The 11,273-nt window shown below is 53.2% G+C and overlaps 1 protein-coding gene across 1 annotated transcript; it reads left to right on the top strand.

Annotated features, from left to right (window-relative positions):
* Positions 1-574: 574 nt before the first annotated feature.
* ANHX (anomalous homeobox) lies at positions 575-10,820 on the top strand (the record flags this gene model as incomplete). Its single annotated transcript, XM_075545886.1, has 6 exons — positions 575-829; positions 1,456-1,583; positions 1,918-2,041; positions 2,275-2,494; positions 7,781-7,928; positions 10,739-10,820. Coding segments are annotated over exons 1-6 (957 nt in total), but the record flags the coding sequence as incomplete, so codon positions are not given.
* Positions 10,821-11,273: the final 453 nt, after the last annotated feature.

Here is an 11,273-nt window from a genome sequence, read left to right as displayed (position 1 = left end):
AGTCAGGAGCCAGGCAAGGGCCTGACAGTGGTCCATGTGGTCAGGTCACTATGAAACCAAGCTCTGCCATGGAGTTGAGGCTGACTTATAGTGACCCTGCAGGACAGGGTAGAACTGACCCCCATGGGTTTCAGAGATTGTGACTCTGCCTAGTCTTTCAATGGTGGAGTGACTAGTGGTTTGGAGCTGCTGACTTGGTGGTAGAGAGGAGCCCTGGTAGCATAGTGGTTACATGTTGGGCTGCAGTGCACAAGGTCTGCAGTTCGAAGACACCAGCCACCCCATGGGAGAGAGGTGGAGCTTTTTGCCCAGTGTGTAACCACTGCACAGTCAGAACTCCTAGATCCCCACAGTGTCAGAGAAATGAGGGACAGTGTGGCTGGCTGGCTTAGCCTGTTGCCTTTGGGGATTGAAAGGTGTCATCAGGCTACACATACCCTGCCTCTCTGGAGGGTTCTAGGCTTTTGAGACTCAACAGGTTGGTTTGAAGAGTGGCCCTGTGGTGCTCTGAGTGTGTGGTCTGTGCCTCCCACTGCCCTCACTGTTACTGCAGAGGCCCCCAGCCTGAGGCGGGATGCAGAAGTTTCTGATGCTGCTGGAGGAGAGCGAGAGGAGGCCTGACTGGCCACCCCCGGCTGAGCTGGTGGCCCTGGCTGGAAGGCTGTGCCGGGACCTGGAGGATGACCTGGACAAGGCAGAGCCCCTGGTGGAGGCTGTGCTGAGGAGCCCACTCCGCCCGTACCTGCTAGAAAGTGAGGCTGTAGTCCTGGTGTGCGTGCTCGTCCTGGACCGGCAGGAGCAGCACCAGGAGGCCTGCAAGCTGCTGGAGGTAGGGCACCCTGCAGGGTGGGCGGGGAGGTCAGAAGTCAGCGGATTAGAGACCAGGGGTTTGCTCCTTGGGAAAACCGTCTCTTTTGGCCTACCGGCTGCTGGAGCTGGAGGGTCTGCGGATGGGCAGGAGGAGCACAGAGGTCAGTGGATTTGAGGTTGGCATTCTCTTCTTGGAAAAATTCTCTTCCCTCCACTGCTCACTCAGTCCTGCGCCTCCCAGCACTCTGACATGAAAGGTTCGTGACCGGGATCGTGCCTGGCTTGCCAAGCCCCTGGCAGATAAAGAAATGCCTGAGAGTCACCTCAGGTCCTGTCTGCAGAGCGAGCCTTCTCAGGGTGAGACCTCCACCCTCCGCTCAGACTTGAAGTGTCCTCTGGGACTCATGGACCCGGGACATTGTCAACATGCACGTGTGGTCCATGCTTCGAACTGACCATCGTCCACATTACTACTGTGGATGGATGCAGGACTGTAGGGACAAGAGGGCTGTAGATCCCGTTGTCCCACCACCCAGGGGTACCCCTCACCAGAGGTTCTGATGCCAGCATCTTCCCTGGGCTAGGTGCTGGACTGGTGGCCCCACAGGCCTGCCTCCAGGGCTCAGCCAGGCTCTCCCTCTGCAGGGCTGCCGGGTGCCCGGGGGCAGCTTGGACCTGGTGGAGGCCTGGAATAACATCCACTACCACATGACCATGAGGAGGCTGGGCGTGGACACACTGAGCCACCTGCAGACCTTCCGCTGCAGGAAGAAGTGCGTTGACTCAGAGTCCTGGGTTGCCCCTGGGTTCGGGGTCCCAGACACACAGGTGAGGGGAACTTGGGAGGTCCCGTGGAGACAATACAGAAGGAGCTCGGGGATGCCATGAGTGGGCACAGGATGGGGCACCGCCAGCTCCCGTCCCTGAGCACCTTCTCTGGGCCCTCATTTCCATGTACACAACTCCTCGTTGGTCCTGAAGTGAGCACAGAGGAGCTCCTGAGGAAAAACCTGGGGGCCCTTTCTTAGGGGCAGGTCCTGGCCCTGGGACAGAGTGGACAGAGTTTGGGGTCCTGTCAGACGACCTCGCCCTCTTGTCCTCACCCAGGAACCCACCGCCCCCGTCCCTCTGTCCTGAAGGCCTAAGGAGCCGTCACTTCCCTGGCAACGTGCGCAAGAAGTTGCGGGATTTCGCCTTGGCCGTGAGCACCTACCCAGACAAGGCCCAGCGGGTACGAGGGAGCTGGCCCCATAGCACCCAGAGGCCATGAGCAGCTCCCTCCTGCTGGGTGTGGGGGGACCTGCCTGGGACGGAGGGTCTCCCTGGATGGGCCGTACAGGGAGGACTTGGTCGCTTGTCCCCCAGGGTAAGACTGGCCCGAGTGTGGAGGGTGAGGCGGCCGTGCTCCTTTCCCTGGAAGAGCCATGTGGGGTGAGGCGAGCACAACTTATTTTGTCCCCACAGGACACCTTGTCGTTGGAGACCAGCCTGTCGGGTGATCAGGTCTACAACTGGTTTGCCAATTACCGCCGGAGACAAAAAGCTCTCATGCAGCGTTTGGAGCCAGACCTGGGGACAGCTACCCAGGATGAACCTGCTGCCTGTGGGAGTGCTCCAAAGCCTCCTTGCTCCTCAGGGGACCCCTGTGCCACCCCTGAGGGTGTGGTGAGGCCCCAGTGGCCAGGTGAGGGGCTCCAGAGCCCAGCCTACTATGGTTTGGGGTGTTGCTAGTCCTCACGGACTTTCCCCCTGACTGAGACTGGGACCTCTCTGTGATCCACCCCCTATGACCCCTCCAGATGGACCCCACCTTAATGCTCAAGCAGGGCTGGCCCATCGGCGGGGGGCTGGGGTCCACAGTGGTGACAGCCGAGGATCAGGACCCTACCTGTGATCCCTTTCCACATGGTCCCACCTCCTATGACCTCCATCATGACTGGGACACCCTTCCTGTAACCACTTCCCCAAATGCTCAGGCAGGATCGGCCCTTCAGCTGGGCTGGGGTCCACAGCTTTAGGTAATTTCTCAGTGGGGAAAGAGGTTGCTGAGATTGAAGCTGGGAAGTGACTAGACATGGGTCATATGTGGTGGGTGCTGGGCCTGGCCTGGGTGGGGGCCTGCATTCCCTTAGTGTGTGGAGGGCTAACCCTCACCCTTGTGGCGGAGGGTGGGAGGTAAGCAGCTGTGGTTGGCGCGGCTTGCTCTGTGCTCTATTGATTCAGAGGAGGGATGCCCGGGATATAGCTGGTTGGGTTTGGCTCTCACTTGCTGGGATTCCTTGGCAGAGCTTGCAGGAAGGAGGCCCAGGTTTGGGCTGCCACTGAACATCCCTGTTTGTCTGCTCTGTCTCTGGGCTTGGCTCGTCCTGTGCTCCGTTCTCCAGAGCAGGCGGTTGGCCTTGACATCGTCTGTGGGGTTGTCAAGGTGGAGCCTGCAGGAAGGAGGCAGAGGCTTGGGCTGCCGCTGAGCCTCCCCATCTGTCTGATGCTGACTTGGCTCACCCTATGCTCCTTTCCTCCATCCCTTGTTGGGGTGTCCAGGCAGAGCCTGCGTGAAGGGGAATGGGCTGACAGCCCTGTGCTCCAGGGACCGGTGGGAGAGCAGGCGGTTCGGCCTGGCTCTCACTTGCTGGGCCCCTTGGGCAGAGCCTGTGGGAAGGGGGCACAGGCTTGGATGTTGCTGAGCCTCCCCCATCTTACTGTTGTGCTCCAACAGGACTTGCAGAAACCGCGTCTCCACAGACCATGGAGGCCTCCCAGGGACTGTGGGCACCGTTGGCCCCTGCCTCAGGCTTTCCTGAAATACCTGCAGAGCCAGCAGCTCCCAGGTACTGTGCCCCACAGCCTTATGACAGGGCTGAGAAGGAACCCAGACCCCACACCGGCTGGAGTCTCTTTCCAGCCTCTGACCGAGGAGCCTCTGCCCACGGGAAGTGGTGTTTGCTGTGTCAGCAGGTCCCTGCTACTTGGTGAGATTGACCAGGAGGGGCCTACCCCAGACCCTGTCCGCTTCGTCCCGGTCACCCCTGGCCCTGGATTCTGCCCTCTGGCTGCTGGCAGCGTCACAGCGGATCCGTCTCCAGATCCTTCAAGGTCGTGGCTGATGACACTGGCAACAGTGTCCTCCAGAGAAGCCTCTCTTCAGATGAGGGGTCCAGTCCCAAGCCAGGAGCTGAGCTTCACCATGTCCTGTCCCGACACAGCCCTAGCAGGTGGGTCTGCTCGGGCCAGAGCCTCAGTTCCCCGTGGCTAGGGTCAGGCCCGTCCTCTCCTGTCCTGTGCGGTGTGATTACACCCAGAACCAGGGCAGCTGGACAGAACTGCACACAAGTAGTTCAGATGTTTTTGCACTTTTTTCTTTCCAAAGTAAAATTCGCAAATGGCAGGAAGTAAGAGGATGTACAAAGAGTGAGGCTGAAAGGAAACTGCGCTGGCCCCACCTCCAAGCCCCACGTGACATCCTCTGACATCCCTGTAAGGTCCCTCTGCCCCTCTGTGAGGGAAATAGCAGGGCTTAAGGGTCTGTCTCAGTCACCCACACAGCTTTCAATACCACCACGAAGCGTTTGAGGGGGCTTCGGGCATTTATGGAGAAATGGAGGTCCCACTAACTCTTTCAAGGCTCCTGCTTGTGTTAAGATACAGATTTTGTGCCTCAAATGCAGCAGTAGGTTATGACCTCCTACCTTGTAGAGAGGACGTGGAACACCGTGTGTTCGCCCAGTCATCAGGATCTCTACTTTTCTGTGCTTACTTAGATCTTTGTCCTCCAGCTTCCTGTTGTCTTGGCTTTCTTGATGCCCTTGTTAGTTTCTGATCCTGTCTGTGTCTGTCACACTTGACTCTGACTGTCAACTTGGGCGTCCCAGTTTAGTCACTACTGCTTTGAGATGCCCTCTCGAGGCCAGGCTGGAGCCGTGCATGGAGAGCTGGGGCATTGCCCTGGGATTTGGGCCTCTGTTCCCTGGGTTTCACACCAGGTCATTCCCTTCCTGAGGCCCTCAGGTAATGACTGTCTTTAATCAGTGTTGTGAGAGAGGGGCCAGGAAGGTAGATTTCCGAGTTCTTGGGTGTTTGGTGGATGTCCCACTCTGCCCCCACGCTGATGGGCAGTGTGGCTGGTGGAACTGTGGTTGGAAACCGTTTTCCCTCAGAAATCTGAAGCTTCCCTGTGGTTGTGTAGCATTTCTCACTTTTGAGAAGTGGGACCTCATTCTGATGTTCACTTTTCTGTGTGTAGCCTGCTTTCTCTTGCTGAGAGCTTTTATGGTTTTGATATTTTGGGGTTTATTTTAGAATTCAGAAATTCCATAGTGATGGCCTTGGCCCTAGATCTTACGAATTCATCTTACCATTCAGATTTTCAGTGTAAAGTACCTTGGCCTCCTTTAAACTCTGGGAATTTGGGGGTTACATTCTTTTGATGAAAGTCTTTGGCAGTTTCTTCCATCCGGTTCCCTGTCTTCTCTTCATAGCACATGCTATTTGGGTGTCAGAACTCTGAACAAGCTCCCAAGTAGCCTATCTTTTTCCTGATTTTTTGGGTCTTTTTATAGTGTGTGTACTGTGGGTATATCTCTTAAATTCTATCCCTCAACAATCCTATTGAAGTTTTTATCTCAACAGTTATATTTTAAGTTCCAAGAGCTCTTTTTTGGTCGGCGAATTTTCCTTCTCGTACGTCATGTCTTTCTTTAAAGACAGCACAGAGCCACCATGCTGAAAAGAACTGGTTGATGTTTAACCCCCAGATCAAGAACTGGCATTGCTGGGGAAAGAAGTCCAAGCAGCTCTGAAGGTGTTGGCATAAACCAGGCTCCAGGAGTGGTTTGAACGCCAGCAGAGATGCTTCCACAAACGGATGCAACACTGGAAGGACTGACTGGTCTGTGCCAAGAAATTTGGAAAACAGCTACCTACCTATTTGGCCATCCACTGGAAGAGAGCTGTACATATGTCCGCTCCAAGAAGGGTATTCTAGTAGAATGTTCGAATTATTGAAAAACAGTATATTTTATTTATTTATTTATTAGTTGGGGTTTATTGCAGATGTGTATTTCATATCACTCCATATTTCAATCATGGCGAGTAGAATTTTAGAATTGCTACCACGACAGTTCCCAAACAATCTTTCTATACTAACTCTTTTTTACCCTCTGACCACCACTGTATCCCATCCCCATGAACCCCTAATTCTACATGCTGTCCCTATCAGTCCATCAACCCTGGGTTTCATTGAAGAAGATTATTAATAGCTCGTGCAAATTTAAAAACATTGCTGACTGTAATACAAAAAGCAGTTGTAGTGGTACTGAAAGGGAACTGCCTGACATTCAAATTGGATTTATAAAAGGGCACAAAACAAGGGATACCATTAATGATGTCAGATGGATCTTGGGTGCAGGCAAGAATACCAGAAAGATGTCTCTCTGTGTTTTATTGACTATACAAAGGCATTTATCTTTGTAGGTCATAATAGATTATGGATAGCACTGCCAAGAATGGGAATTCCAGAACATACCGTTGTGCTCATTTGGGAACTCCTCATAGACCAAGAGGCAGTCAGCCAGTCTCATAGTTTACAGTCACATGGCTTACAGTCAAGGGAGGTGCTCGCTAAGGCTATGCCCCTGCACATATTCACTCTGCACATGAACAGATCATCTGAGAAGAGGGACTCTGTGAAGGAGAACACAGCGTTGGGATTAGAGGGTGATTCATCAATAACCTGCAGCATGCAGGTGGCACAGCCGTGGCTGCATGTGGAAAGTCACAAGGACATGGAGCGCTGACTGAAGAAGATAAAGACTGCAGCCTTCACTCAGGATGGGTTGCATCTCAAAAATTCTTCATAACTGGACACCTTTCATCAGCAACCCGAGTAACAGAGAAAATGTGAAACTGAAGGATTTCAGTTTGCTGGTATCCACAGTTCCCTCTCAGGGTAGCAGAAGTCAAGAAAGCAGATGATGGGTTGCATGGGCAAAACTGCTGCCAAATACCTCTTTAAAATCAAAGATGTTATTTTGAGGACTGATGTGCACCTGACCCAATTCATGGTATTTTCTATTGCTTTACATGAAGACAAAAGAAAAAAGAATTGTTGCCTTTGAATTGCGGTATTGGCGTGTCATACCAACTGCATGGACTGTCAGAAGTTTAGACAAGAGGAAAAAGTATATCCAGAAAGCTCCTTGGAAGAGGGAATGGTGGTATTCCGTCTTATATACTTTGAATGTCACATCGGAAGGGGCCAGTTTCTGATGAAGGGCGTTATGCCCGGTAAAGAAGAGGGTCATCCAAAAAGAAGAGTCAATTAGCAAAATGGACTGAGTGACCTATTGGCCATTGCAGTGGGCTGAGACACAGCCAGAGGTGTGAGGAAGGCACAGGACTGGGCATGGTTTCCTTCCACTGTGTGGAGGTGATTTGACCAGTACCCCCTGCTTTTCCTTGATGCTCCCCTTTCTCAGGGCTCCTGGTGCATGACACCTTGCCTTGTGCCCCGCACCATCATCTAGGGGGCTCCGTTGGCTTCCCAACGCTGCAGGCCTGGGGTCGCTTCACCCGTTTGTCCTGTTTCAGTTGCCCCCCTTTGCTGGTTTGGTTCATGGCCTTTTGATATTCTCCGTCTCAGAGGGAGAAGTATAGCACTGTGCTACCGTTGCTGAGACAGAGGTGGTCTGATTGGCACTTAAGCCTTATGTCCTGCAGTGGAGAGGTCCCCAGGGGGGAGAGAATGGGAGAAAGCAGATGTGCCCTCATAAACCAGCCTGAGCAGGTGATCTTGGTCAGGAGGTTCAGGGAGGCCAGTTAGCCTGTTTGGTTGCTCGAACATAGATGTTACTGTGTCGATTCAGAGGCTTCTGCAGGCAGTGAGCCTGGCTCAGCGTGGCCAGCCTCAATGTGGAGCTGCTGCCTCACACTCCCTGCTCCTTCCCTGTTTAATCTGTGAACCCTATTTCCCCAGGATTCACTGACATGCCTCGTGGGAGCCCCCAGACCATTTGTCTGGAGGAAGGCCCAGGTACCAGTGGTGAACATGTGGAGCTACAGGCGGGGAGCTTCCCGGTGACACAGCCTGCATTGCCACCTCTGGAGTTCATGCTTCCCCAAAGGTAGTCTCACGGAACCCCATGGTCAGAGTCTGTCCTTCCCCAAAGAGTATCCCAAAAAACCCCATGCTCAGAGTTTACTCTTCCCTGAAGATCGGTGTCCATCCTTCCCCAAAGCTGGTGCCACAGAACCCTACGGTGGGAGTTCATCCTTCCCCAAAGTTAATCCTGCAGAGCCCCGTGTCTGAGTTCATCCTTCCGCAAAGGTGGTCCCATACAACCCCACAGTCTGGGATATCCTTCCCACCAATGACCCTGGAAAGTGAAGGGGACAAAGGCCCAGTAGGAGGGGGTTCAGTAGGAGGGGGTCCAGCCTTCTCTTTACTCCTCAGAGCACACAGATTAGACATGTCTGAAAGTTACAGCATTCATCCCAGGTTGATTCTACGAAGAGTTTGGCTTTCTGGTAAACAGGAAAGGCACCCACAAACACCCGGGCTTATGTGGGCACCATCCCTGGCCTGTGTCTGGGTAGAGCTTGGCCTCACTTGCCCATGAGGCTGCCCAGGTTCCCAGCAGCCTCTTCCTGGTGTTTTCCTTTAGCCACACAGGCGGTGGGGCTCTGAGCAGCAGCATCCTGGTTCTGCATTTCAGATTGTGGTTTTGAAAGGGCTTCGGGGTTTCAGGCAGCCTGGAAGAGATTTTCCTGTTGATGGAGGGTGGGTTTGATGTGCACCTTCCTCATGGCATTTCCTGAGGGGCCCTGGCTGCACAATGCACTTCTCTGCTGGTCAGAGGTTCAAACCCACCAGCTGCTCCCCAGGAGAGAAATGTGGCAGTCTGCTGCCATAAATATGTTCAGAAACCCTAATTGTGGCACTTCTGCTCTGTCTGACACAGTCATTTGGGTCAAAATTGACCCAGTGGCAACATTTGTAAAAATACTATTTCATAGGGGCTTGAGCCAACTTCTCTGGCAGCTCTGGGTTTCTGCACAGGAAATGGAAGTACTCAGTTCCTGGTGAAATCACTAACGAAGGGGAAGTTCTCGGTCCCTGGTTACTCCCTTTGTAGACACAGCTCTGCCAGAAGCTTTTTCACAGTGTGGTTCTTCCAGCAGTGAAATTTCTTGAGCCCCCAAAGTGAATGCCCCAGGACACTTGTGTGAGCAATGTGCCCACCCGGGGTACGCCTCTGTTCAGATGCTGCTCAGAGGTGGGATGAGCGCCATCAGAGGTGCCTTCAACATTTTGGTGGCCTTTTCTGTTCTTCGGAGGCTGACCCGCAAATCCAGTAGGGCACCTCCCAGTTGTTCCTGGACCTGAGCCAGGGGAGGCAGCGCATCCCTTCTATACTGGATGCAGGGACCGAGAGCCAAATGGGGTTTGTCCTCGGTGTGTGGAGACCACAAGTCCACTATGCAGACTGCAGGTGGTATGCCTTGTGGGGCACACAGACCTTGCCTTGTCCTCTGGTCCACGTGGAGTGTCCGCTCGTCAGCTCTCTAGGTCTTCAGGGGTGTATTCAAGTTCAGATAAGTCAAATTTTCAGTTGGAGTCCAGAGTTGAGGCTTGTGAGCTGGAGGGTCTCTGCTGCTACTTGAGCAGCGAGCTTCAGGCAGAGGCATTGGCCCAGTGGTTGCCTAGGACCTGGGTTGTCTTGGCTTTTGGGAGCTCGGGTGATGTGCCTTTTCTTTCTGTTTTTCTTCCTTGGAAATGCCTGTCCAGGTCTTGGAACAGTAACAAATTCCCTGGGGCTGGGACCGGCATCAGCCCCACTCCAGCTGCAGGGTCCGTGTGTCACAGGTAGGAAGGGGGTCTTGGACGAACCCCCACATGTGTTGCCACAGAAGTCGGGCCTCTGCCTGCTGCTGAAGTCAAGCCAAAAGGTCTGCTCCAGTGCAGGGTTTGGTGAGAAGAGAGCGTTTTATTGGGAGCAGACTAGCACAGGGCACAGAGGGATTCTTCTAACTGCCTTCCTGACTGCAGACAGGAGGGGCTTTGATGCCACTGGGGAGGGAGTGTGGAGAATGTTGAAGTGGGCTTGGGGGTAGGGTGAGGGTCTGGGAAGGGAGCTTGGTGAAAGTGGGGTTCGATTTAGGGTCTGGGAAGGGAGCTTGGAGAATGTTGAAGTGGGGTTTGTGCATTGGTCAGTCAGTGTCATGCATTCTGTACTGGTGGTCATCCCTGGGCAGTGGTCCTCGTGTCCAGGCTGAGACCACCAAGACAACACAGTGTAGCGGTTTTTCTCATTTCTCTCTGACTCAGGATAATCAGTTTTAGTCTAGTTTTTCTTAAGCATTCTTATTTTTGTTTGAAAATAAAAAACTAACGATCTATTTTTAAATTGTTTAAATCATTTCATTGGGGGCTCATACAACTCATCACAATCCATACATACATCAATTGTGTAAAGCACATTTCTTCATTCGTTGCCCTCATCATTCTCAAAACATTTGCTCTCCACTTAAGCCCCTGGCATCAGCTTCTCATTTTCCCCACCCTCCCCCTATCCCCCTCCCTCATGAACCCTTGGTAATTTATAAATTATTATTTTATCATATCTTACACTTGCCAACGTCTCTCTTCACCCATTTTTCTGTTGTCCATCTTCCAGGGATGAGGTTATATGTAGATCCCTGTAATCAGTTCCCCCTTTACACCCTACCTTCCCTCCACTATTTAAATTTTCTTGCTAAAAGAAAACTTGGATGAAGCATATGGAAATAATAAAATTATGTAAATTTCAGTTTATAATAAAACTAATCTCCAAACCCACTCTTTGCCATCTCACTGAGTGCATGGATGCTACTCCACAGCCTCCCTGGACACTTGAGACAGCCTGTTCTGACATCCTGCCTGTCTGTTTTTCAGACCAGAGTTGGCCCAGGCTGTGTCTTCCTTCCCCGGAGTCACGTCTGCTGTGGAGCTGAGCCCACCCCTTCTCACCGGCCAGGTGAGGCCTCCCCCAGGCCCTGTGTGACCTCTCCTGCAGTCCCAGTGCCTGGCCCAGAGGAGAGACACTGCTCCTGCCTGTGCATAGCGCCCCTGAGGTGCAGAGGGACTTAGTACTTGGTGGTGGTGAGGGCTTGCAGGTGGAAGTGGAGGGGTGGTTTTTGAGGAGAGGAGGGAGTGCACTGTGTGGGAGCCACTGGGCTCAGGAAGCTGGTGAAGTCTGGCATCCAGGACGTCCTCTGGGCTGGAAAGTCAGGACTCTGAGGACACCTGGAGGTAGAGGAAGGTGCTGTGCTTGGTTACAGGTGCAGCGGCCTGCTGGCCAAGCCTCCAGTGATGCCGTCTGGGGGGTGCAGATGCTCTGTGAATTCTCCGGCAGCAGTCTGGACTGAGCTTCTCTTGGGAGGTGGCTGGCACTTCATGGGGAGCACATGTGCCTCGTCTGGATGTTGAA

Source organism: Tenrec ecaudatus, chromosome 4, assembly GCF_050624435.1.
Source record: "Tenrec ecaudatus isolate mTenEca1 chromosome 4, mTenEca1.hap1, whole genome shotgun sequence".
NCBI classification, from domain to species: Eukaryota; Metazoa; Chordata; class Mammalia; order Afrosoricida; family Tenrecidae; genus Tenrec; species Tenrec ecaudatus.
This window is presented reverse-complemented; position numbering and strand designations above follow the sequence as displayed.